We start from the raw sequence: 26,537 nt of genomic DNA, 5'->3' as shown, positions 1-26,537 counted from the left end.
ACTGGTCTAAATGTTATATACTTGCTGCGTTGGTGCTTTGATCTATGTTTGAAAAGGAGAAAAACTAAAGGGCCCCAGGAAGGGGCTCAAAATCTAAATGCCTCGGAAACTTGTGGCAAATGTTAGCAGGAAACCAAAATTTTACCAGAATCTCGCTTTGTGGAGTAACTATCAGTTCCAAAATATTATATATTTTCCCACATTCTAACGGTAAACCGCATGATTGTAGCACATTATACTCAAAAATGGTTTTCGAAAGCAATGTCATACGTCATAAATATAAAGCAGTTTTGGACCCGGGTTTTCGATAACTCCAAATGCTACAACTGGTGCTGCCTTAACTTTGAAGCTGAAAACTCTTAGCAGTACAAATGGTAACAATCAAAATCCGCATCATTACTATAACGGGGTTCCTATTGGATAGCTCCCAAACCGAAGGATACTAACCACAATAACTTGAAGAAATCTTCCCCAAACCTAAGGAGGAAACAATTCTTTCCATAAGTTTCTACAACAAAATGGAAGGTAGGACTTTCTAACTCAGACTAGATTGTTTGTTCTTTCTGACTTGTCTTGACCTTCTTGTTGATGTTTTCTTTCTTCGCCCCAGCCTCTCCTTTTGACTTGTCTCCTGATGATGGTACCATCAGCACGGTTTCTGCACTTGTGTCATCTCCAAGCTCGGGAGGCGGGTTGGGAAGAAACAGTGGTCCCGACCTCTGGCCCTGGGTATCAAACGTATATCCAGGAACGACGTCAGGATTACCATTGGAACCTTTCGGCGGTACAAATACTTTCTCCGGTGGATTGTCCGGTAATGTCCCACCCGAATTAGCGGGATCGTGATTTGCGTTGGGTGGCTCTTTCCATTCCGTCAGGGCTCTCTCAAGTTTCCAGTTGAAGTCGGATGGTGACTGTGCTTGACTGATCAGAGGTGACTTCCAGTCAAAATTGTGGACGAACTTCCCATTTTCGTTAAGGCTGTGGTGTACATTCCAGTCTGAAGCACCAGTTTGCTCGGAGGAATCTTGGGCACCAGGAATTCCATCAGTTACTTTGTTCCCTGCAGGACTCTTCGAACTGGAACCATAGCCATGGTCATAATCACCTTTCGATTGCTCACCACCAGTTGAATCAATCAGTTTCTCTATGGTATTTAAGGATAGGTTTGGCAGACTTAGCACGTGGCTATTTCGTCCCGAAGCGGTACCACTTAAAATGTTTCCTTGCATGTTCCCTTCGACATTTCCTTGAATATTTTGTTTGGTGCTAAACGTTGCTCGTTGTTGGAGAACTCCGTGAACTTTCCGTCCAGCCATTGCATTTTGCCCTAAAAGAGCGTTTTGTCGTTCGGGGGGCGACAAGCGATTTACTGGAGGAGGCCGTTTCTTCCCCTTCTGGTAAGGTCTAAAGGCATTAAAATACCCCATACCTGGCCGTTTGAATGGCGCAAAGTTCCCCATGTGCTCTTTAAGCAGACTCGTCTGTGCATCATCTAAACCATCCAGCAAACCAGGTGTTAATAGTGACTCACTTTCTCCGTTCTCATCTTCAGCACCATTGTCCAAAGCATCGTCTTCCTGTGAATATGGTTCTCCTTTCCCGGTTAAACCCTGTCCATTTCCTTGAAGCTCGTTCTCTGGTATACCTTGAGGACCTTCCGAAAATTCCGATGAACTTTGCTCAGAAAACTCTGGTACACCGGTATTAGGAAGACCTTGAAAACTCTGAGAGACACCCCCCATGCGAAATGAATAACTAGGAGGAGACGTTACGAATGTCTGCTCCGATTCATGATCTGCATTGCGTCCATTTCTAGGTTTTCGTATCGAAGGCTGTCCTGACGATTCTTGGGGCTCTTGGGAGGACAAAATATTCAATGCGGAACTGACAGTATTTGGTTCAACATTTGAAGCCTGCCTTTGTGTTTCAGGTGATAGGTCCCTTTCGCTCGAAGTAAACTCTTGAGCTGGAAACTGGTCTACCTTCTGGGACAGTTCCATTAAAGATTGGGGGGGCCCAACTGGAAAAGCAAGTTCTTGATTGGGTGGAATTGATGGCAGTTGTCCAGCAGCTACGTTGGGCCACCGTCTGGGTAAAGTTAGAAAGCTCGCACGCAACGTTCCGCTCGCTAATTTGTACCCTTTCTTCTTCATGTCGTTTATTGGGTCCTCTACCGGTAATTGGGGATACATAAATCGCATTCTTGGATCGCTGGTTTCCCCGTAAAATGGTAAGAATGAAGGAATGCCAGCATACATAGGGTAACTCCCCGCGTTAACAAAATTTCTGGGAGATCTGAACTTTTTCCGAATCCTGGAGGAATGCTTTCTAATGACAGTTTTCTTGTTGTGACTCTTCGTGTGACTGAAGTGGGGTTTCTCAGCGTTCTTCATCTTATTTATTCTGTAGCTTTCATTTGCTGGAGTACTTGAATTTTTCAAGCTTGAATTGCGACTTGTCTTCTTTGCATCCACGGTTTTATTTTTCCCATGGGGTACTTGGATGGAGTTATTAGCTTGGCGTACCTCGCGTTTCTTTCTCCTACCATAACTTGGAAAGAAAGGAAACTGAAATTCAGGATATGGACCTGGATTTGGAAAGTATCCGTTATTCGCTATACCGTTCATTGCAGTCTTTTCCATCATCGTAAGGGCTGGATATGGGATGCGACTACCTCGGTTGAATGCAACAATGTTACTTTCGATATTATTCCAATTTGATGGAAAATTATTTGCGTTCTCCTCTTCAGCCTCATCCTTGTTTGGCTGAAAATACTGTTCATTATCTTGGTAAAAGCGATGGACCATTGCGGGGCTGTTAACTGCGGGGTAATCTCTTGCTTGCAGTGGATTAAATTTGGTAGCGACATCCAGTCCAGGAAGACCAGAGGGCCATTGAGAGGAGACCTTTCGAGGATCAGTCATAAGTGACACTTTGCCTGTTCTTACAGGGTACCACTTGTTTAGCATTGTGGCTGACTGATCTGTAACCTGCATTCCTGTGAGTCGAGGGTTAGTTTTTCCGTAAACGCCTTGATCAGTAGCATAATCATTTTCCGAGTTTACCATAGGATGGCCTTCAAGTAGCTTGTTGTTATCTATTTTGAGAATCTGGCTGGATGATTCAGTCACTGGGCTCTGGTAGCTGTCAGTGAATTTACCACTGTCCCCTTGCAAGGAGGTTGCTGGAGACTTGTTTACTTCCATATTTGGTTGTACTGATTCCTGGTTGTAAGAACCTTGAGGCAATATGTCGAAATTGTTACTTTCCTCGTCTTGCATCCCTCTCATTCGGTTTGCTAGTCTCATATTCCAAGGGATGCCAAAATAATTCTGCGCCCTGCTGTTTCCAAATGGAAAGTTTCTTGCTGGCAATCCATATGGTCGCATCGCCTCAAACTGCTGGGGCATAGGCACGGCCGGGTACCGGAAGGGATTCTGAGAAAAAAACTGTGGATTGATATTGCCCAGAGAATGAAACAAACTTCGTGATCGCATCGCACCCATACGTTCCGCCATTCCCATTTGAGCAGCTTCGAACTGCCCTCTAGTATTGAAGTATGGCTCAAAGTTTCGTTCATAAAACGGCGAGAAATGTCTGTTCAGGTATGCTTTACTCGGACTGACGTAAAATGCACTGTTCCTCCCATCTATAAAATTTCTAGTATTCTTCTTTATATGTCTCTTTGGGCCACCCTGAGCCTTCGCATGATGCCGTTTTAGGAAAACACTGTGCTTTGTCAACGACGGAGGCGCTCCCTCCCCCCTTTCGTTTTGCTTCGTTGAACTGGAAACGTTTTGTAGTCCCCCGTTAAGAACTGGTGTGGTGTCCCAATTTTTCTTTTCAACCTTTGGCCCAAATCGTGTCAATTCTCTTTCGCGTACGTTCTGTCTCTTTTGCTTCAACAAAGTCATAGTGGCAAGTCTTACGTTAGGGGTGAACTCGTTTAGGATGCTCCAATTTTGTCGTCCCTTCACTTTACGGATAGAGGATTTCTTTTCTCTCGAGTTTTCCGAATTACGTTTCTTAAAGCTACCAGTACCATTCAAAAGGTGCCGTCTCTCCCAAGCACCTAGGATGGAATGATTAGAATGATTTGCGTCTTTATCTGTCGTTTGATTGAGACTCCGCTTTTTAAGATTCGGGAGAATCTGCCTCAGCTTAATTAGTTTCGGATCGTTTAGCCTGCTTTCCTTTCTTATATAGCTTGTAGTTACGTAAGACTTTCTCGGCACTGGCATTTGTTCCTCCTCCGTTGCAGTTGCTATGTACCCAGTTCTCGATGTGGCCCGTTGGTTCGACACACTTTCGGGAATGAGGCTGTTTTCGCTTGGGTTCACCTTTGATAAAACTGTTTGAAGTGCAACGTCCCCAGAATTATATACGTCGCTGGTGCTTTGGGTTGGCACGGGTTCCAGTTTTTGTCCCATGGCATATTCTTCCAACTGATAGTTACTTGGTGAACGTGGTTCTGAAAAATCTACTGTCCTGCTGTCGACTCCAGATGTTGTGATAAAAGCTCGTACAGGACTTCTGATCTCCTCAGTCTGTGGTATTCGATTACGTTGAACAGTAGACAACCATTTCGCAATTCGGGGAGCGATACTTCTCCCAAGTAGTGTGTTTTCTACTGTACTGCGCATTATCACTGGACCTTCGGGAGACTGTGTCTTTCCCGCTCCACGGTGAGTGCCATATAATGGTATCTGGTAAAGGTTTCCTTTAAAAGGGATCCAATTTCGAGGAATATTGCGTCTACTCCCGATACCATTCTTGAGTCGTGATGGCGGGTTTGTCTCTACGAAATTATGGTTGGTGTCATAAAATGGTTTTCGCTGAACGTTTTTGTCTGGACCGTTCCAATATTTAGCAAAATCACGCCCGTTTCCAACACTGTTCTGGAGTCGTGCTGCCGTGGCTGCAGTTTGCACTTTACGCTTGGGGCCATAGAAAGCGTTTTGGTAAGTGTTTGTGTTAAGATCGTTCCAATTTCGAGAAAATCCACCCCCGTTTCCAAATCTATTCTGGCGCTGTAATGCAGATGTTGGCTTTCGTACTTTATAACTCGAGCCATAGAATGGTTTTTGGTTAAGGTATGCATTTGGAGCGTTCCACTCTCGGGGAACGGTACGCCTGTACCCAATACCATTTGGAGCTCGTCCTGCTGGGGCTTTCGTATGCACTTTGTACTTGGAACCATAGAACGGTCTTTGATAGTGGCTTAGTCTTGGGACATTCCTGTTTCTAGGAACATTATACCTATTACCAATGCTATTCTGTATTTGCAATGCTGAGGTTGTCTTTCTGATTTTATAACTAGAACCATAGAATGGTCTCTGGTTAACGTTGATTTTCGGCCGGTTCCAATTTCGAGGAATGTTATTCCTGTAACCAGTATCGCTCTGGAGTCGCACTGCCGTTGTTGCCGTTTGCACTCCGTGTCTGGGCCCGTAATATGTTCTTTGGTAAACATTTGATTTTGCCGTGTTCCAGTTTTGAGGAATATTATGCCTATTTCCATAACTATTCTTGGGTTGTACTAACTTCGCTGGCGTTTGTAGTTCTTGTCTGGGACCATAAAAGGGTCTTGGATAAAGATTTGATTTTGGCGTGTTCCAGTTTTGAGGAATATTTGGTCCGTTTCCAATGTCATTCTGGAGTCGTTCTGCCGCGGCTGAAGTTTGCGTCTCATATTTGGGGCCATAAAATGACCTTCGATAGATATTTGTTTTTGGCGCATGCCAAGGTACAGTAGCAGGACCCCAATTCTCGCCATTACTTTGGACTTGCCCTACTAAGGTCGCCAACAACCAAAGGCCCAAAATCAGCCACAAATTTGGCAACAAACAAGTCAGCTTCATATTTACAAGATTCCCACTTAGTTAGCAGACATTATAGTGCCGACATTTGCGATTTATCATGATCTCTTTGTGGTTTACAGGAGAACTACACAACCATGACCTCATCCGGTTGTGTGCTGGAGGGCGTGGCTAAAAGAGGTGTAATTTATGCACCACCTGAGTGAAGGAACCACTGGACGTCCCACATATGTCAAAGTTTGCTTGTATTACGCGATTAGCTTATAATATCGCAGCTTTCATACGCAAACGATTATTGAAAGAAAAAAACACTGGGTGGCAGCTGGGCAATTTATCAATGGTACAAGCTGTATGGAAATGGTGAAATGTTCTGTCTACGTGTGTTTCGAAACAAACTGTTGTACTGCGTCGGCAGACAAAGAAAACACTTCTCTCATCTGTTATCAAAGTTGGAGATGAACAGCTATTTTGAAAAGCTGATGTGAAGAGCGTCATATTCCTTTATTCTGCTCTGACGCCAACGTTTACTTAAGTCACTTTGCTATTTCCAAGTTGACATTTAACTGCGATTTAACACACATAGGTGACATCAGCGTTTCTTAACTTCAGTGTTTTCTCGCCGAGTCGGGTTAACCTTAGGCCCTGTCCACACTACCCCGTAGGAATTTGAAAACGGAGGTTACACTCTGAAAGCGCATCAGATGTTCTCCGTTCACACTACGCCGGAGGAATTTGAAAACGGAGGTTACACTCTGAAAGCGCATCAGATGTTCTCCGTTCACACTACGCCGGAGGAATTTGAAAACGGAGGTTACACTCTGAAAGCGCATCAGATGTTCTCCGTTCACACTACGCCGGAGGAATTTGAAAACGGAGGTTTCACTCTGAAAGCGCATCAGATGTTCTCCATCCACACTACGCCGGAGGAATTTGAAAACGGAGGTTGCACTCTGAAAGCGCATCAGATGTTCTCCGTCCACACTACGCCGGAGGAATTTAAAAACGCAACAATCATTCTGGATTTGTGTTTGAAGAAAATTCGGTCAGGGAAATCACATAATTCGCGTGACGTCGTCGTTTTCGAAAAGTTCTGTTTTCGATATTTTTTCTGTCCACACGAAAACGAAAAGCCGGCGTTTTTAAATTCTTGCGGTTTAAAGAGCGTTTTCGAGAAGCACCGTTTTCGTGACAGATTAGTGTGGACGGTAGGCCTAACCGTAGTAGATATAGAAATAAAGCTGTTTTTCGAATTCCTCCGGCGCAGTGCGGACGGTGCCTTAACTTTTCATCTAGAGCCAAAGCAAAACTTGCACACTGCACACTAGTGTTTTCTTGTTTTTATGCTTGCGCTTAGAGATCCCAAGGTGTCGAATGATTCAATTGGAAACTATTGAGCATTTCTGTGTGGTATAGCTTATTTACACTCTTGTGGTGGATCTTACTGTATCATCTAGAGATGAAATCTTTCTGCCGTGAAACAACTGCTAACATTGTCGAGATATATCTCAGAATCGGCACTAAATTTGATTGAAAACAACCAGTTAACATTCAACTGTTGAATATTTGAAACGAAAAGGCTGAACTAGACCATTGTAAAGACTGCATCACCCTCACCCCTGAAAGTGTTTCGTGGCCTGCCGTGCTAATTTTAACTAGCTGTTTCATAAGAAACCCCAAAACATAAGAGGACAAGGCGACCTTCTCCTAACCTGTGAGAAGGCGTGGTCACGGCTACGGTTATTTCTGAAAATGGGGTAAAAAGGAAACAGAAGAATATATCGACCAGAGTATTTACGTTGGTCTCGATGAAACAAAAACCTTCCATGACCATTACATGTTAGTGTAGCACAAAATTGCAATCTCGTTTCGTTCCTACAAGATTCCATGTTCGAAGTTTGAAAAAAAGAGCGATAATGCCGCTTTTTGTGTACGCAGCAAAGATACAACAAATGCCAACAGAAGCAGTCTATGAATTGGAGTTCTTTTTTATTTCACTGACCAACCAGGATGGATTTTAGTTTTGTTATTTGGACAGGACTGCTGTTTGTTCGTTCACGCCAAAAAAATACGTAATTTTTCAATGAGGAAAAGTCAATTTCGCTAACTTACAATACACGATGGCATGCGTATACTTATCACAAGTTAAGCAGGAGTAGAAGCTTGATGGAAGGGAAACCAGGCTCGTGATTAAAGGACGTTCTCTCCGTGTTCCAGATCAATATTGGCTGGCTTCCTTTTGTGTAGGGTGGTATGCTGAACATTTATATACCAGGTTGACAGCATTTGCCTCTTGTTATTATTTTTTTAATATATTGTGTAGAGTAATCAAATTCTGTGATGACCATGATTACATTTTGCCACTGAGTATGGGATAAATGCTGTTTAACAGACTAGCTACTTTTTTTAATTGTATACGTGTATAAGCTATATAATATTTGATGAATATGGTTAATGAATTTGGGTAAAATAGTCAATTGTGACCAGAATAAAATGGACACCTTTATCATTTGATAATAATGAGACAATGTTTAAACTATTTTGCTAACTAAAGTATTATAATTATTATTATAATTAATGCTACAACGTACACTTCACTTTCATTTTTTCAGAGTACGAAATTGTACAACAGCTTCAAAAAGCAGGCATTTCCTTGGATATTTGGCGACTTATGAAGCCAGGAGGACTTTAACTGTTAACTGCTGACAACATTAATCAATACTTGCTGACCATGGTTCTTTGTTCTAGATGTAAATGTACGTGTACATGAGTATAGAGTCACTGGCACTGTTCTAATAAAAATAACCATCAGTCCATGCATTTTTTTCTTCCTTTTCATTGGCCAAGAGCCAACCACATGACCTGCAAATAACTCCCTACATATAACGGTTTGCTCATGCGTAGTACCGTCTAAATGTGTTTTGCTGCAAATAATATTCTGCTCATGCGTAATTGTAACCATGATCTCTGGTGAACAATGGCAGATTGCTCCCTTGACTCCTGAGCTGTCAAAGAGTGATTTAAACAAGAAAGCAAATTTGGAGATCAAATGATAAAACAATTATTGAACCCGGTTATCACAAAATAGCATTATTTGTCAGTGTCTTGCAGATCAATTATTTTCCTCAGCCTTCAGCCTCAGCAAATAATTGATCTGATCTTCACTGACAAATCGCGATATTTTGCTCAACCTCGTCCAATAATTGTTAATTATTAAAAACCAGCCAATTATTAACTATTATAAGCTATTTTTAAAGAAAATGAATTTGTGGACTACCTCCAAGGCTTTAAATAGCAGCTATGTACACTGAAAAATGGTTCACACTTTTGACTCACACAAGCATGAACAGAAGCACAAGCAGAAGGATGTTCACACTATCAACATATGGATGCGAAGCACAAGTTACATCGATGGTTGAATTATTTCACGCCACTTCCCACTTGTGGTGCACACTAGTGTTTTCTTGTTCTTATGCTTGTGCTTATCTGACAAGTGTGAACCAGGCTTACAGTGAAAGTCAGAAAACCATGAACGCTTAAAGTATGTCTGGAATGTTTATCAAGTTTTAACCAATCATCAGCAAGATCTTCAACTACAGAAACCATAGAAAACAGATGTATTCCATCGATCACAGATCTATGAAACATTTAGTTTTTGGCTTTCGCTATGTCCCAAGGTACACCCTCTGTCTTTATATATCACTGAAAGTCTAAATACCTGCTATTATTTTTTCTCAAGCATCTGAGTGGGCTGGAATCCTAAATCATCGAATTTGATCGGCTAACCATACGCATGTGACCAGTCCAGCTTTTTACGATACGGCCAACAGGTCGGATTTTTTTCCCGTTGCCTAAAGTTTGCTCCAAAAAGTTAACAGTAGTCGTCAATCTTTTACCTTTTTTACGCATCCATTGACAATTAGTCAACGCAAGTTTATCTCTGTTCCCTTTAAAATGGCAAGGAAAGTCGCTGTAAGTAAATTCAATTGAGTGTTTTGAAGTTGTGAGAGTTGCTTGGTTGTTTGTAGCTTGGCGCTGTAATGGCACATAATCCTGTCTTTCTCTCGCCGTAAAATTTGAGTCAATTTCAGTCGAGTTTACCTCTCTAATCGTTGCTGTATTTAGGAGAATTTCTGTGGAATACACTTAACGAATTTCCTCGCTTTCTGCTATTCAATTTACAGTAGAAAAGTCTGATTTCAAGTGATCTTAAAAGCAATGACTGACAGAAATTGTTTTTGTAGTAAAACTTCAAACTTCTAGCGAAATTTCACACCGCAGAAACAATTTTGGAGAACTTAACTGGCGAAATAAATGCAACTAACATAAATTAGTTCGAAAAAAATCTGTCTGTCTTTGTCTACTATCTGAGATACTCGCTCGTTGCGAAGAGTATTTTACAAATCGTTAGTATACGGCGTGGAAGCCTATTCAATGACAAAGTTGCGTAAACAAACCCATTTGTAATCTGTAAAACCACTTGCTAGTGTTTAAATAACCTGTAATTCCAAGACTGATAGAAACTCATCTGTTTTCTGTGGTCTCTGTGGTTGAAGATCTCACTCGTGATTGGCCACAATAAACATTCCTGATATATTTTAGGAGTTCACGGTTTTCTGACTTTCACTGTAACAATCCGTTTATCCACAGCGCCCTTTAAAATTGAGACACATCCCTTCCCCATATAAATGTTCTCATCCAATCGAATGGCACCTGAAATCTCGACCTCCAACTGCCCAGCTTGGTGAAGTACACCGATCTCCAAAGAATCCATGACTTGAAGCCTTGCAACTTGCTTGTGGGAAAATCAGCCAAGCCCTGATAATCTCCAAGGTAAGCCAGCATGCCGATATTTTTCCAGGAGAAAGGCTCCACCTCAGAACCTTTCCCTTGTGCTATGAGTCCCAAGGACTTTGCCACATAACTGCCCTCACGTTCTGCAACTTGCGCAGTGCAGGGGTAGGGGCTGGTTTCAACAAAGGAGCAGTCACCAATGGCAAATATGGACTCATCACTGATTCCTTTCACCCTGAGAAATCGATCAACCAGTAGCTGACTGTTGCTGTTCTTTGGAAGATCCACTGAAGCTTGAAACAATAACTAATATAAATTTTAAAAGCTCAAACAGACTGGGAGGATGGAGTACAAGTACATTTCCACTATGATCCTCCCCCCGTCCCGTTGTTCATGTCAAAACCATTCCTTATTTGAGAAAGATCAGTTTGAGCACACATCTTATACCTAACATCTTCTCCTTCCACTTCTCGCTTAATATTATTTTGGCAATATCTATTTTAACCACTGGCAATATAGAGCAGGAAAAAAAATTGGGCCAGTAAATTTCTGTTTTCACTTACCTCCACTTAAACATTACTTGCTGACATGGTGGCCAGTATGGCAGTCAGGGAACAAACCTGAACTGCGTATGTTTGGATTCCTAACTAATCCATGCTTTCTAATCAATTTTTTACTACTCTTGCAGTCTCAAGTTTTGAAATGGCTTCTGACTGGAAAATATCATTAATTTATCAAGCTGACATTTTCATTCAGACTCACGTCAAGACTACTGAGGCTAACTTCACTCGCCCAGAGGGCCACTGAACTTCTATTTTCACCTGCCCAAAAACAAAATTTACTTGCCCCTAGCAACTGGATGTGGGTTTTTTCCTCCCTGCAATATTAGGGATTAAGGATCAATTCAACTTTTAAATGCTTTTGTTTCTTTTAGATGAAGAGTCCTCACTGGATGGATTACTATCCATGGGTGTTATAACCATTATCCTGAAAACGCCTGGCCCAGGTTGCTTGAAAGGTGGATAATGCTATCCACCAGATAAATCACTATCCAGCAGAGGAGGTGGTTTGTATTGTTAACACTTATCAACTGGATAGTGATTTTTCCAATGGATAGCCTTCTCCAGCCTTCGAACAACTGGGCCCTGATCTTTACTTAGGAAGGGTCTCTATTCATTGTTTGCAACACTCAACATCTCATGACATTTTGCCATTACACAGAAAGCTTATGTTTATAACTAGAATAATTTCTTCAAGGATTTTTTAGTCTACTCTGGTCAGACAGTGTTTAATTGATAAAAACTGTATGCCATTTTGGTGCCTCCCCTGTCTCTTTTGGCTTAACACATGATAGGAGAGGCATTTGAACCAACCCTTTAACATTGTATTGTTTAGTCTGTCATCTCCATAGCGCCAGCTGGCATAAAGGACGGCAATTATATTGTTTGCTTACCAGTAAATTGTCTTGGAGCGAGCCCTGTAGACCACACAACTAAACCACAGGGCATTATTGTCCCATCTTGCAGCCTGATGTGATCAGCATGCACTTCTGTCACACTACTTTGCACAAGATCAAACTGGTCCCTCTGTCTCATCTTTTTTTCGGCAAAAGTGCGGAGCTTTTCATCAAAAGATGGCAGGATCTGCCTTGCCTCGATCAATGTCACACTAACGTTAGCCTTCTCGTGTACATACAATCTTGTGACATCCTGTTTTACAAAGTCGTATAACTCTGCACCAAACTCCACCCCTGTTGGACCACCTCCAACTATCACAAAGTGTAGCAGGCGCTTCTTTTCCTCTTCAGCAACGCCAGGTTGCAAAGCCAGTTCGAAGTTTTTAAGAATTTGATTCCTAATCTGTCTTGCGTCTGCAATTTCTTTGAGAAAGAATGCATGTTCGTAAACTCCCGGGACGCCAAAGGTGTTGCTAATGGCACCTACTCCAATGACTAATTTATCGTACGTCAGATTGTATCGATCATCGTTCAAAGTACTTTTGCACACAATTGTGTGTTCATCTGGACGCAATTCCACGGCTTCTGCTAGCTGAAAATGGTGTTCGTCTCGAAATCCTGTGTTTCTAATCGGCTCTATGATGCTTCGAAATTCTAACGTTCCCACAGTTGTACTGCACAGCAGTGGCGTAAAAAGGAAGTGGTTGCGCGGACTGACAACGATAACATCAAACAGTTTCTTGTTGATTTGCTTCAGCACGCTGTAGCTGCCCCAACCGGTGCCTAAAATGATCAAGCGTTGTCGATTGCTTTCTTTCTCTGGCGTGCTTTGTAGCGAGATCGCATTCGTTCGAACGCTCCTGGTTGCCAGCAATCGAAAAAGGCTTAATCTAGTCTTGACTGAGATAAACATGATAGAAAACCGCTCACAAGGACCTACAATACACAGTGTTCGCCATCTTGAAATGATCTGTGTTCAGGGGTAGGGTGGGAACGAGAAAATAAATACAAATGTACACTTGTCGGGAGTGGGTTGGGGCAAACATTTTCGGGCTCGCAAGGTTAGGTTGGTCAACCTAAGTGACTGGAGCAGAACTAGTTGGTACTCCCCAAAGTTTTTGGTGGCGGGTGTGCGGCCCTAACATTGAAAACCCTTCCCATATCCGTATTTTCCCAATTTCCATCCCCTATTTTAGACTTGAGCCAAAAATCAATACCCCATTCCAGACCACTAGTGTTAGTGCACGACTCTAACTCAGACCGCCACTAACCAGAAATGGCTTCTAGAAGGCCTAAAAAGTTGCCAATGATGAAGCGGAAGAGATTAGTCCCTTGTTAAAAAAAGTACCCAACTCCATAAGCTCCTGTCAATGCCAAGCCAGAGTGAAAAACATACCCTAATTCAGACCAAAACGGTCTAAATCTTTACCCTTTGTCAGACTAAAGCAGCTCAAAAACCATACCTTTTGAGACCGTCCAGTCCCTAAACTCTCCCTGACCCGCCCAAAATAGGGGTTGAACCGTGTCTCTTCTTTTATAGTCTATATGGGACGGGTAAAAAAGGTTTTAGGGCCGGAACTTTAGGTCAGACCTTAAGCTTGGTAGAGTCTTGGTAATATACACTGTACCTGACTGTACCCCAATACTTTCAGCTTGCGCATACGGTGCAATTTCCTGTCACGGGAAGGAAGTACTCAAGTATTAATAGACAACTACAAGATTGTTGCTTTGTTCCGGATATCGGACGCAGGAAGGGCATTGGAGATTTCAGCCTCACCCAATGTTGTAAAAACGTTTTTTTTTTTTTGGCTCACATGCTTTTGAGCTCCTCTTCCACCCAATGGGGAGGTCGTTATTGAAATTTGGTGGAATCAATCACAATCTATCAGATTTCCACTCAGTCATGACTCAGTGCAGTCAGTCAGCAACCCGTCCTAACCATGTCCCAGCAAGAAACCCAAAAGGGTTTTTCTGATCTCACAGTGTAGCATCAGCTAGCATCAAACGCCTCAAAGCGATCTTTGACCCATCCGTCCACTTATCACTCCATGAGCCTCTGGTGTAATTTTATACTGTTTTTCCTGGTTGCTAATGAACTATGAATAAAAGCGAAAGTTCAAGAGAAAACAAAACGCGAAAATTCCCGCGACTCGCCCGCGGCTTTATTTGTCCGAGAGTGATTGACAGCTTTGACTACAAAGGGTACGTTTTAGTCTCTTGACTTCCCGTATGCTGAGAAGAAACTGTGGGGTTTTATTTTAGCAAACCATCGACGTTTTGGATTGTTTGCCAAGAGCTAATCTTTATTCAGATGTCCATCCATTCAACGAGGAAACTTTGATTGCATCTGATATTGTTTGAAGAAGGAGGACGGTGACTTCGATCGAGTATGCAAGAAATCATCTCAAGGTGACATTCGAAGGTAAGATTTCACCGCTGCAATGCTTTCATCGAACTTCTCAATGTGACTGAAACTTCACCGTTTTACGTTGTTAGTTTTCCTCCGATTTCTTCGCGAATTTGTCTACCTTCACATCATTAATTGGTGCAGAAGATGGTAGTTTTTCTATGCTAACCATCGGCAAAACTTCCATCATTGGTGCCTTCGCAAATGAAATCAAATTTTTGGTCTACACTCAGAGGTTCATCAATAAAAAATTAAGCCTATTAACTTTGACTACGTTAAGTGAATGATTTCAGCGTCAACGTCCAAAACGCTACGAATTCGTCGATTAAGAAGTCTTGAATTCCTATAGATGTGGTCTTAAATGAATGTGTTACTGTGTATTTTAAAAGTTGAAATGGTGGATTGAATTTAGCTGATAAATATGTTATGGCTTTCAGCTTGTTTCTCGGAAGCTCTTAAAATTTGCATAACTAAATGCTTTGAGGTCTGTTTTCGCAGCTGGGCTGCAGCGATGTTCTCGATTTTTTGTATTTTTTCAAACAAATTGGGACGTAGAATTTGTCTTCCTCAGATCTGGAAGCTAATTGGTAGCAGCTATCGCGAGATATTAAGCCAACGCACGGGAAATGACTGAGCGAGTTAATTTGTGGTTTCTCCAGAAGTTTGGCTATAAAGGTTAGTGTTTCTTTCTTCAACCAAAATCAGACTACAGTATTCAAAAACTTTCTTTTAGCCCACTGGAATCCTGTAAATTGTTGCTCAACTTATTGTTTCCTTGTAATACGATATCAAATATGTTGCCTTGTTCAACAAGACTGGTTATGAGAATTAAAGAGAGACAAACAAACATTACTGTCTTGATAATATGTTATCAGTTTAAAAATTATGTTCTAAACGTTGGGCACTTTTAATTTCATGATGACAAATACTTCCAAAAATCTCATAAGAATGGAGCAAGATTTTCTGGTTGACTGTACTAGCTGGAAGAAATTTTTTTCCAGTGAGAATTTTTGTCGAATGATATCACCCATAACCTCTGTAAGGCTGGATTTAAAATGCTATTTCACTGATGTGTGAAACCTGACTGATAATTTAAGTAGGACAGAAGTTTGGCTCCGAGACAGTCTTAGTTTAATATGGCAAACAACATTAAGTTTAGCAGTCTGCTGCATCATGCCAAGATTAGAGTGGCAGCTGATATTTCATACACCATGCTTCCTAGTGTGTGCTGAAGCTAGATTGCATAAATTATTGAAGTGTGTTGACAGCGTCCATGATCATGATTGGCTTATGACCAGACAAGAGTGGTGTGACTAGTCAAGTGTTGGGCTGAAAAAGAAAATACTGCCGAAAAATTAAGTTGTGTATTCAAGCTTGCCTAATTAGCTGTCAATTTACATAAAATGGAACTGTGTGTTTTGAGAGAATATTTGCTAATCAGTGGTTATTAATTTGGCACTTTTTAGCCCAGCTACTATAAGATTTCGTATATAATTGATTTCAAAATACAGGTCGGAACAAATTATATGCTTTAAGTACTAAAGGCACTTGAACAAAGGAAGTGGGCTTTTAAATTTCATTTGTTCCCACTGTGTACGTGTATGTTTCGTTGGCATTATCCCCTTCAGAATTTGCTTTGGAAAATCAAATAAATAGAGCCCTGAGGCTCCTTGATTTCTGGTCCAGTGTACTAACTACTACATGGAGGTCACTGCTTTTCCAGCTCCAGTCCTTCCCTCTCTTCTTGTCTTCCCTCCCACTTCATGTGTTAAGTATCTCAACTTTTTTCTACTCAGGATTCTTTAAGAATTTTATGGCAGCTTGATGATTTAGCTACAGGTGTGCACAATGTCTGAAGAAGCAAGTGATGATACTGGTTGTGTCATGAACCAGGAAACTAATCCAGAAGAAAAATGTTCCCAAGAACTTTCACACACTGATGATGCAACTCCTGATGAGCTGTTTGAGTCGTTCATGGAGATTGCCAACAATCCCGAACTCCACAATGAACAGACAGACACACAGAAGGATACAACAGGAGAAACAATAGGGGCTTCTAATCCTTGCGCTGGTGAGGTCAAAGACATCAACAGCGGTGCAAATGGAGAGAGAGAGACTGTCAGTGATCAAGAGATTATAAATGCTGCTTCTGATCCTTCTGTTTCACAACTTCCAGATTTCAATAGCAGCTCAGATGAACCGCAGACAGATGTGCTGAATGGAACAAATGGTCAACGTGGAACAATGGAGACTGACAAGAAAAGTACTCCAAATGGAACACCTGATCAGAGTGAATCAACAACCAGAGAGATTTCTGATCCTATTTCTTCACAGGCTACAGATGTCAGTAGTGGTACTGGAGAACAGTCTATGTGTGCTCAAACAAGTAGTAATGCAGAGACACTTGATTCTACAGCATCGGACACTGCTGATGAGCAGTTAAATTCTGGTGATAATGCTGTGCAAAGTGCCACAGAAGGACCAGTAGCAAGCAGTGAGGAGGTCTTGGCAAATCCTGTATGTGACGAAACCAAACCTGAGGAACTAAGCGCCCCAACTGCTAGTTTACAATCAAGTTCTGATATCACAAATGAAGTAAATAGAACTGAAGAACTAAGTTGTGGAACCAAAAATTTGGAAGAAGGGACAGAAAGCAATGAAGTAGGAACAACTGATAATGAAGTAATTTCACCTGATTCAGCAGAAGTTGATGTTGTCTGTGCTGTTTCTTCAGATGATAAAGAAGAGGCCTTGAGTGAAAATGACCCCAGTACATCTAAAGCAGATGTTGCCAAGAGGTTGTCAAAGGCCATGATGGATCTTGTAGGCCTAGAGGAGCAGTTGTCCTCAGCTGTGACAGAGATGAAACGATCAAACAGTGTAAAAGGTTCTGCAGAGAACAGCGTTGGAAAAGAATTTAATGCAATTGCAGAGACTCCGGAGGGTCAGACTCTTGAGAATCAAATGGATGGACAGGTTGCCTCTGACACCACTGTCATGGACACTGCTGCGACAAAAGTGGCGGATGAAAGAGTAGTGAATAAAGGTGCTGCAGATGAAGAATCTAATGTCCTGCCTGTCCAAGAAAATGATGTAAAGGCAGCTGATGGTGAGACAGATGTAGATTTAAATGCAGTCACTGTTCACTCGGGTACTGACGAAACTTTGGTGGAAGATACTGACAAGATTTGTAAAGATGCAGTACCTGTAGATAATATCCATAGTGAGAGCAAGGGAACTGAAGTGGATGTTGTAGAAGTACAGGAGATTAAAATGGAAAACTCTGTGTCAGATAATCAAGATATACCAGGTAATGAAGATATACCAACTAATGAAGATACAAAAGTTGAGAGTAATGAAGTGGGTAAGAGTGAAACATCTGATGCAGAAGTAAACACTGGACACACAGTCGATGAGAAAGAACCATTGTGCACTGAGGAATCACATGGAGAAACAATAGCTAGGGATTCTAATAATGACACAGAAGAGAAGTCAGATTGTGTGGATAAACTTGACATGGAAGTTGCAAAGGCTTGCACACCTATACCTGACATTGAAGTTACTACTGATGAAAGTGGAATTCCAGAGAATAAAGGCCTGGATTCCTTGGACAATGAAGGCAGTTCTAACATGTCAGAGGATGGCATTGATTCTGACACACCTTCTGATTATGGTGATGATGATGAGGATGGCACATTCGATCCTGACAGTCTTGGAGCATCTAGAAAGTCCTGGCTCCTAGAAACAGACCGGGATCGCTTGTCATCAGACTCCTCAACTGTTTCAGAGAGGGACTTCAAGGAAAGTTTTGACAAAGGTGATAATGCAGATGGAAAATCTCCCAAAGATGGTGAGTTTTACTGATCACTTGTCCAATTTTGTCAACCCTTGATAAGTCATTTTTGTGTGTATGGATAATATCCCCGGGAACAGATCATGCCATTTTCTTTCTATGTGTAAATTTCACACACCATCACAGGGGTTTTGATGAGGTTTGATTCAGGGACCAGGCAAATTAACCGGCTGTTAGGATGATTTTGTCTGCATCTTGTTCGACAATTAAAGGATCTCAAGCAAAGTTTTTCTGATAAAGAAGTTCAGTTCAAAAAGTTTTGCCTGCCTGTGAAAACCAGTTGCCATCCTACTGGAAACATTAAGGAAACCTCTGCCATCTCCTACATGTATAGTGAACTGAGTTACTACATTCAACTTATATGTGGTTTTACGTCTTGCACTCATGATCACTACTGTGGATTTGGGTAAATAATGTTTGTGTGTGACAAGTCAAGTTATCTGCTTTCCCTTGAGCTTGTGTGTGACAAGTCAAGTTATCTGTTTTCCCTTGAGCTTTCCAAAAAGATTGCTCTGGCATTAGCGCCATTAAACGTATTAGGTATTCGGTCCCATATAAGACTTTACTTTCCCTTGAGTTTGTGTGTGACAAGTCAAGTTATCTGCTTTCCCTTGAGCTTTCCAAAAAGATTGCTTCTGGCATTAGCGCCATTAAACATATTAGGTATTCGGTCCCATATAAGACTTTACTTTCCGTTTACAATTCATTAGTCCAACCTCATCTCGATTACTGCAGTTCAGTGTGGGGATCCTGTTCTAAAACTCTTTCTCAAAAGTTACAAAAATTACAAAATCGGGCAGCACGCGTCATAACTTTTTCAAATTACGATCGTAATACTGATGAATTGTTGAGGATGGTCAACTGGGTTAAACTGGACCGTCAACGCCTTGTTAATAAATCAATAATGATGTACAAGATTGTAAATAATATGGTTCCGGAATGTCTTTGTTCACGCTTTGTCTTCCGTTCCGATACTTTGACTTATAAGCTAAGAGATAGTGACGGTACGCTTGCTATCCCACAGCCCCACACTAATTACTGTAAAAGAAGTCTTTCTTACAGTGGAGTTGTACTATGGAATAGTCTGCCCTTGAATATTAGACAATCACTCTCCCTTAATCAATTTAAATCTAAGTTGAAGAACTATGATTTTGACAGTGGTCTTATATAAATTTTATTTTGTTTTTATACATGGCTTCCTTGTAAAGCAGGTTTTTATCATTTCTCTTATTCTAGTAGTTATTTACAATATTAAATTAGTTAGGTAGTTAGATTTATTTAAATTAAATATTGTATAGTCCTGAAGGAAATACCGTGTCTAAATAAAGATTTTACCTTTACCTTACCTTACCTTGTCACATTCATGCCTGCACTCCTGGTGAATCCTGTGTAAAATTAACAAATTGACGTCAGTTTTTCATGCGTCTGTCCTGTTATTGATCATGAATTTCGTCATAACATTGTCAAAGCAGCTGTGGATCCACAAGGTGATCTGCGAACTACTTTTACAATGTTATGACGAGATTCATTGTCAATAACAGGACAGATGCATGAAAAACTGCCATCAATTCATTTTCACAATAACAAATTGTCAGATTGTCTGCTCTCGTTCGTTGTGTCATAAATTGATGCGTCTGTCCACTTATTGACAATGAAACTTAGCCAATAAGTGCACAAGAATTTCTGCAGTTATTGTAAAAAAAAAAGAAATGACATCTGGTACATTTACCCATAATTCTTAGTGCACAAAAACCTCCACAACGCTCACAAAAACATACAGAGAAATTCTAAAATCTTCAAACCTAGCATACACAATGTTGTTAGTACAGGGGCAAATAAAGCAAAAATATGGCTTTTTTGTCTTACAGGCTGTGCTAGGTTTGCATTGGTACATGTATTGCAGGGGTTTCATTTAGTGTTTTCAGCAGGAGGGCAACTACAGCTTTTCCCAGATGGGCAAAACTATTAGAACTAAACTTCTTTGTATAAAATTTTCTGCTAGATCGTCAAACCAGCCGGGCAGAATTGTCCTCACAGCCGGTCAATTTGCTTGGTGCTTGGCCGTTAATGGAACCCCTGGTATTGTGGTAAAATGTACAATCACCATCTTTTTTCTTAGGATTGAGTTAATTTTTACTAGTGACCTGATTTCTGATTTTTCTTGCAACCTTACATGCACTTTCCTTGCATGACCTCCACCAGCAAAGCTTGCAGAAACCAGAGTGAAACTTAATTTGCAAAACTTTCACAAACTGTTTTATTGTTGTTTTAATTATAGATTATATCAGTGGACACCTGCTAAAGATGGGTGGTACTGGCTTAACACCCAAAAATTGGCGGAAAAGATGGTGAGACATATCTAGCAGTTCTGAATACATGTTTGTATTTTCTGCTGATAGAAGATGTCTGTCATTTAGTTACCAAATAGAAGATGATGTTCCGTGTTCTCATAGAGACAAGTTTTAATGCAAGCTTGAGGTCTAGAAAAACTGTTAGTGGACACATGAGTGGAACGCAGGAGTTTTTTTAGAACTCAACTTTAGATACATTATTTCTTTGAAAGCGTAGGAACACAGTCTTCTATTATTTTTCTTTAAGATATAACATGGAAAAGCGAATTTTTACATCTGAGAAGGGCTGGCACTGATTGTACTGGCAACAGAGCATCCAGGAGATATGTACCTTATAATAATTTTCCAGCCATGCACCTGTAGCAAAAATATTTGCATTCATGCTCATAAACGCAGCTTTGATAGCAGGTATACATTCTAAAGTGGAAGGTGCGGTGGCTTCATGGTTAGTGCACTCGTCTCTAGATCGAGCGGTCAGGGTTTGAGCCCTGGCTGGGGACATTGTGTTGTGTTGTGTTCTTGGGCAAGACGCTCTACTCTCACAGTGCCTCTCCCCACCCAGGTGTTTAAATGGGTACCAGCGAACTTCATGCTGGGGTTAACCCTGCAATGGACTAGCATCCCATCCAGGTGGGAGTAAACATAATTCTAGTCGCTTCATGCTACAGAAACCAGGATAAGCTCCAACTTGGTGGCCGCTTGGTTCATGTGCAGACTTTACCTACCTATACATTCTAGTATTTTATTTTTGTTATTAGTTAGCTAGTTTTCACAAAATTAACTTGTAAAGTTTTGAATTCTTTTCCAGGTTTGTGCTACGAAGGGATAACTGTCTCTACTACTACAAACAATCTAAAGACAAGGTTCCCTGTGGTGTTATCATTATGGCAAACTACTCTGTCTCAAAAGCACCAGAAGTAAACAAGGATCACTGCCTCAAGCTGACCAAAGGAGGTGCAAGGACATACTACATGTGTGCGGGAAGTGACATGGACATGAAGAAGTGGATCATGGCTATGACGGACGCTATCAAAGGATCTTCGGGCAGTGTATGTATTTTAAATGGAATTTATAAATGGAATGAATAAAGGCCAAGTACTGTAAGTTAATTAGACTTGTGAGAGGTGACTTAAAACTTGTTTACAGCTTAGTGGGTTCACTCTGATTAACCTATTAAGAATCAGGTACCAGGTATCATGTATTTTGCTGAGTCTCACCTTGATAGTGCATTGACTAATTAAAGGTCTTATGATAGGAACAAAATAGAATTATATTAATTGCTTTCAACAGAATGGAGTTCTAATGGAGGAAAATTGAGTTTTCCTGTATGTATCTTTCTATGGACACCAATTTGGTCCCCCCCAAAAAAATTTTTCAGGGGCGAATGCTTTGGCACACCAACATGTCCTCCGTTTTATTGTTTTGGAAGTGAAAATGCCCTTTAGCTGTTTCCCCAAAGTCAAGGCAATTCAAAGTCATGTTCGTAAACAGAATAATTGTCCTAGTTTTGGTAACATAAGCACATCATCTTGCATACCGACGGAACAGGCATCGTTTGTGTTGATTTACTTGGCCAGTATAAAACATAGACTGTAGACTGCAGACTGCAGACTGTGGACTACGGATTGGGTATAAAACATGGACTTAGTTATAAAACGTGGACTAAGTATTACACACTGGGTATAAAACACAGAGTCAGGCGTTAAACGCAAAACTGTGGACTAAATGCAGCCTACTGACTGTAGTCCGTGTTTTTTACTGACTGGTTGTAACTAATATCATGTAATACATGTATAAACAACAACAAACCCTCTCATAAGCACATGCTTTGCGATCAATTCATTTTTTTTTTTGCCCCTGTTAGAAGGAGGCCAATTTCACACCTACCTAACAGCTCAGGCACAAAATTCTGTTCCTGGAATTTTTGCTTTTTAACATACCAAACCTACGATTACTACTAGTTTAAAATTTAACAGTCATGCGATAATTAACATGGAATTATTATATTTTGTTGTCTCTCTCTAGTCCAATCCATTTAACCTTTTTGAAGGCAATGTACACAACGTCAGTATCCCTGCTCTGTCAATCAGAGACCCTGATTGCCATGGTTACCTCTTTAAACAAGGACACAACATCAAGACTTGGAGACGCCGCTACTTTGTCCTGAAGAATGGTTTTCTCTACTATTATTCAGACATGTCTAACACTGTTGCTCTGGGTGTGGCTAAGCTGCTTGAGTACACAATTCAAGTGGGGGACCACACAGGCAAGAAATTTTGCTTCAGCGCTGTTTCCTCTGAGGCATCATTAAGGACTTACAACTTAGCTGCCGAGAGTGAAATGGATAGAACTAGGTAAGGGTTTTTTGAATTAGTAGACAATGACAACCCAATGCTCTTAGTAAGTCTCAAAGCTTGAAATATAAATTCTAATAAGTTATGCCCAGAGAGACCAAAGAGACGCAAACTTGAGTCAAACTTGGGTCTCCATTGAAACAACTCAAGCTAGTGGTTGGACCCACAACCTTCAGATTTCAAGTCTGGCACCTAACCACTTGGCCACGCCCCCTCTTAACTGTGTATACTTTTTGTATTCTACATGTATTAATCATGTGTAAATTTACATTGCACTTATTTGTGACTCTGAAAGTAATTTGTTTTGCTTTCTAGGTGGTTATCAAAACTGGAGGAGTCCATCAAGAAAGGGTCATTAGTCAGCTCTTAGGTCTTACGATGGTGTGCAGTTCTTCCAAGGAGAATCATTTCTGCTAGTCTAATGGATAAAAAAAAATTCAAACCAGAGATGAGGGATGTTGCTAATGAGCTTCTGGGCTTCCTCTATATTTCCTATATGGGAACTTGACCTTTTTTTAAAAGAAATTATTAAATGACTTTTATCTCTCGTTACATGTATCAGTCAATTCCAGTAATGCTCATCCCCCCTGCCAATAGTCAGGCTTTTGCTCTCATCTTAATCCCAGTGGTGGGGTATTTGAAATTTTTGTACTACTGCTTGATTGCAGGTGCCTGTAGAGAAAAATTCACTAACATTCCAGTTTTTTAGAGGATTTTCTCATGACTGATGAAATTAACCTGTCAGATATTTACATAAGAACTATGTAGTTGTGGCTTGGAGGTTTTCACTATTGTGTTTGTGATCATTTCGCTTATTTTGTCAATTTGTACCAATTCACTGGTCACAGTTAGTTTTAGAAATTAAATATTATTTAACAATTAGATTATGAGCTCGAGATTTCTATTAGTTCAAAGTTGATGAGGCCAAAGGCCGAAGCAACTATCACCTAATAGCAATTGAGAGTGAATAATCTAATTGTTTTTAGAATTCTAACTAAAATTTACTTGAAATAACAGTTTCCAATTATTTCTCTATGTATTATTTTATTTTGTGCCTCAGGAAGATTGTTCCAGGATTGAATTGTCATTTGAAATTACAGTTGTGTGTGTGTGCATCATTTTTTTCAAAAATTTCAAGTTTTTAAAAGTCAAAGAAACTGTAAACGTCCTTGTTTTGGTCTTCTCAGAAATTTAATATTTACCATGATTTGCATCAAAATGTTCTTCCAAAACTTTGGAAAAACAAAACAAACGTCGCCATTTGGTAGACGACCTCCAGCCACTGCACACTAGTGGCTGATAGTGTACAGATTGCAGTATTTGCATTGGTGTTCAAGTAGAATTCTAGTAATAGCGCTTACAATTACATGTGCATTCTCTGTGACTTGAAAATGTTTATCTTTCATGTCACAAGTTTTGGAACCCTTTGAAGAGAGAAAAAAAAGGGGGTGGGGGTAAGAAAAAAACCACGTATATAGATGTATACGAATGAAGAGTTTATTCAATTTTTACCTTACAAAATTCACCAAAACTTGTATGTACTTGCCCAAGTAAATTGAAACTTACCTGAGCAAATAAACAAATTTTAATTCCATCCTTGGTTTCTCTTTAGTGCCTTTTTTTTTTTTAAAGAATATTAAAGTAAAAGCACCAGAAAAACTCAAATATTTGTGATGATAATAATAGTAATAATAATAATGATGACATCAACACATTTACCTTATTCTTAACCTTCAATGTTTTTAAACCAGATTTTTAATCTACTAGGTTTCAAAATAGATATTTTTTTAAAATTCAGATTTTGTACATATTCTCACAGCCATTGGCTCAGTTAGATACTATCAAAGTAGTCATTAGGATGTTGAATGACCAAAAAAGGTATTTAATAATTCAAGATTGAGGACTTACTTTGTGTAGAAGACACAGTGACGTAAAACAATATACAAATGTAGAACAAGGAAGCAATTAAAACAATAGGGTTATAGGGTGGTGTTCTGTTGTGATATGCCCTGTGTCTCCTACACCAAGAAGGAGCCAAAGCAGCTTGGCTCCTGGTTTTTGCAAATATTTGTATGCAAAATCCCTGAATCGGAAGTTATGAAATTTGGAATGTTCTGTCTACTGTAAGTTAGTCAGAGTGCCTGGAACTAAGCTTAGAATGGGCGTGCACCACTAAAGAATGGCATAACTGACTGTTGAGGTAAACAATTGGGGGGGGGGGGAGTTTGTGCACCCCTGCACCCTCCCCCTAGATACACCCCTGGTCTTAAACAATGCCTTTAACAGCAAGGCTAATGTTACAGTGGATGGGCAGAGGAATCAAGTTAGTTCTTGGCAAGCCCAAGTTTCTTACAAGTTGAGTGAATTGTAATATGTTTTTATACCTTTTTACCATGTACATGGGACAACTAATTTAGGTGCTAGTTGTCCTCGTTCATTATTATTATGTAAAGCACATTTACTGTAAGGATATATAGTGCAAAAAATTACATAAGAAGAGTACAAGAACGAAATAAAACCCAAATTGCTTGAGATGTGAATTTTATTGATTGCTGTGAAGGAAGTTATTGTAGTTATTACAAGCTGCAGTTCGCTTTTAATAGCCTTACTCAATGACCCAGGTTGAAGCATGAGCCAACTGCATCTACTGCAGCTGCCATCATCCACGTGGTCGCTGTCCAAGGTATTCCAAATTGAACCCGCTAGTAATGACTGACCAACTCATGCAGTTCAAAAAGATTGCAATGCCTTATCGAACAGAAAATACAATGCAAGAGACTGCAAGCGAAAAAGCTGCTGGTATCCTAGGTATCAAAATACTTTTAAGAGTGTATGTTCTTCCCCACTGAAGTGCTCCCCCCCCCCCCCCATCCCACCAGTATCCAGCTTGAAGAAATTAGGTCATTTCCGAGTTACCTTGTGCCTCTGTTTCAAAATGGGTCCTCATGCAAAACCTTTCTTATGAAAATGAGTTTGATTTGCACAAGAATGAACCTGTAGGTGCAACACTGTTCCATATAAATGGTTTTGCACAAAGACTTGTTTCAACACTGAGGCAATATGCAACTCAGAAATGGCCTTTTTCTGTGGCATCTCACTTCTGATAACCTGTGTTACTGGTCTGATAACCTGTGTAGCCCGTGTTTCTGGATCCCTTCCCTGAAGAATAAAATTAGAAACTTTTTTGTTTCAGGGAGGCTTGCTGCAACACAGACTAATAATTATTTATTTCGGGAAGCAAGGCACATAAATCTGTACAGAGTAGCTTCCCTATCATGACTTGGGGTGGGAGGGGCATCATTTTAATGTTGTTCTCCCTGATAAGCTCAATGTCAGAACAGATGGAGAAAATACACTTAACTTTCCAAGATGACAATTTTGAGATAATTTACTTGTAATTTTTCAATAGCTTACAGGTTTGACATATTACTTTTAATGGCTTTACAATTGAATTTTTGGTTTGTCCACTATTTGGCCTTGCAAGCAAAGCTGCGTAAATATAC

General features: G+C 40.4%; 3 protein-coding genes across 4 annotated transcripts; 1 reads left to right on the top strand and 2 right to left on the bottom strand.

The window, feature by feature from the left end:
* Positions 1 to 395: 395 nt before the first annotated feature.
* LOC145494602 (uncharacterized) lies at positions 396 to 6,600 on the bottom strand. Its single transcript, XM_081474122.1, has one exon. It carries the CDS (start codon positions 5,862 to 5,864, stop codon positions 546 to 548), a length of 5,319 nt encoding a protein of 1,772 aa, XP_081330248.1. The 5' UTR covers positions 5,865 to 6,600; the 3' UTR covers positions 396 to 545.
* Positions 6,601 to 7,753: 1,153 nt separating this feature from the next.
* On the bottom strand, positions 7,754 to 13,583 carry LOC145494617 (uncharacterized). The gene is made up of 2 exons (XM_081474146.1): positions 12,067 to 13,583; positions 7,754 to 10,906 (listed from the first exon to the last, which is right to left on the bottom strand). The coding sequence occupies exons 1-2, from the start codon at positions 12,980 to 12,982 to the stop codon at positions 10,476 to 10,478; spliced, it is 1,347 nt and encodes a 448-aa protein (XP_081330272.1). The 5' UTR covers positions 12,983 to 13,583; the 3' UTR covers positions 7,754 to 10,475.
* Positions 13,584 to 14,253: 670 nt separating this feature from the next.
* On the top strand, positions 14,254 to 25,581 carry LOC145494606 (uncharacterized). Of its 2 annotated transcripts, XM_081474131.1 has the most exons (7): positions 14,254 to 14,491; positions 15,048 to 15,151; positions 16,273 to 18,326; positions 20,608 to 20,677; positions 21,489 to 21,729; positions 22,706 to 23,034; positions 23,350 to 25,581. In XM_081474131.1, the coding sequence occupies exons 3-7, from the start codon at positions 16,325 to 16,327 to the stop codon at positions 23,402 to 23,404; spliced, it is 2,697 nt and encodes an 898-aa protein (XP_081330257.1). In that variant the 5' UTR covers positions 14,254 to 14,491; positions 15,048 to 15,151; positions 16,273 to 16,324; the 3' UTR covers positions 23,405 to 25,581. The 2 variants fall into 2 exon arrangements, with proteins under 2 accessions (XP_081330257.1, XP_081330258.1); XM_081474132.1 differs by lacking the exon at positions 15,048 to 15,151.
* Positions 25,582 to 26,537: the final 956 nt, after the last annotated feature.

Source organism: Orbicella franksi, chromosome 8 (assembly GCF_964199315.1).
Source record: "Orbicella franksi chromosome 8, jaOrbFran1.1, whole genome shotgun sequence".
Classification (NCBI taxonomy): Eukaryota; Metazoa; Cnidaria; class Anthozoa; order Scleractinia; family Merulinidae; genus Orbicella; species Orbicella franksi.
The sequence above is the reverse complement of the archived record's forward strand: the minus strand, read 5'-3'. Positions and strand labels throughout refer to the sequence as shown.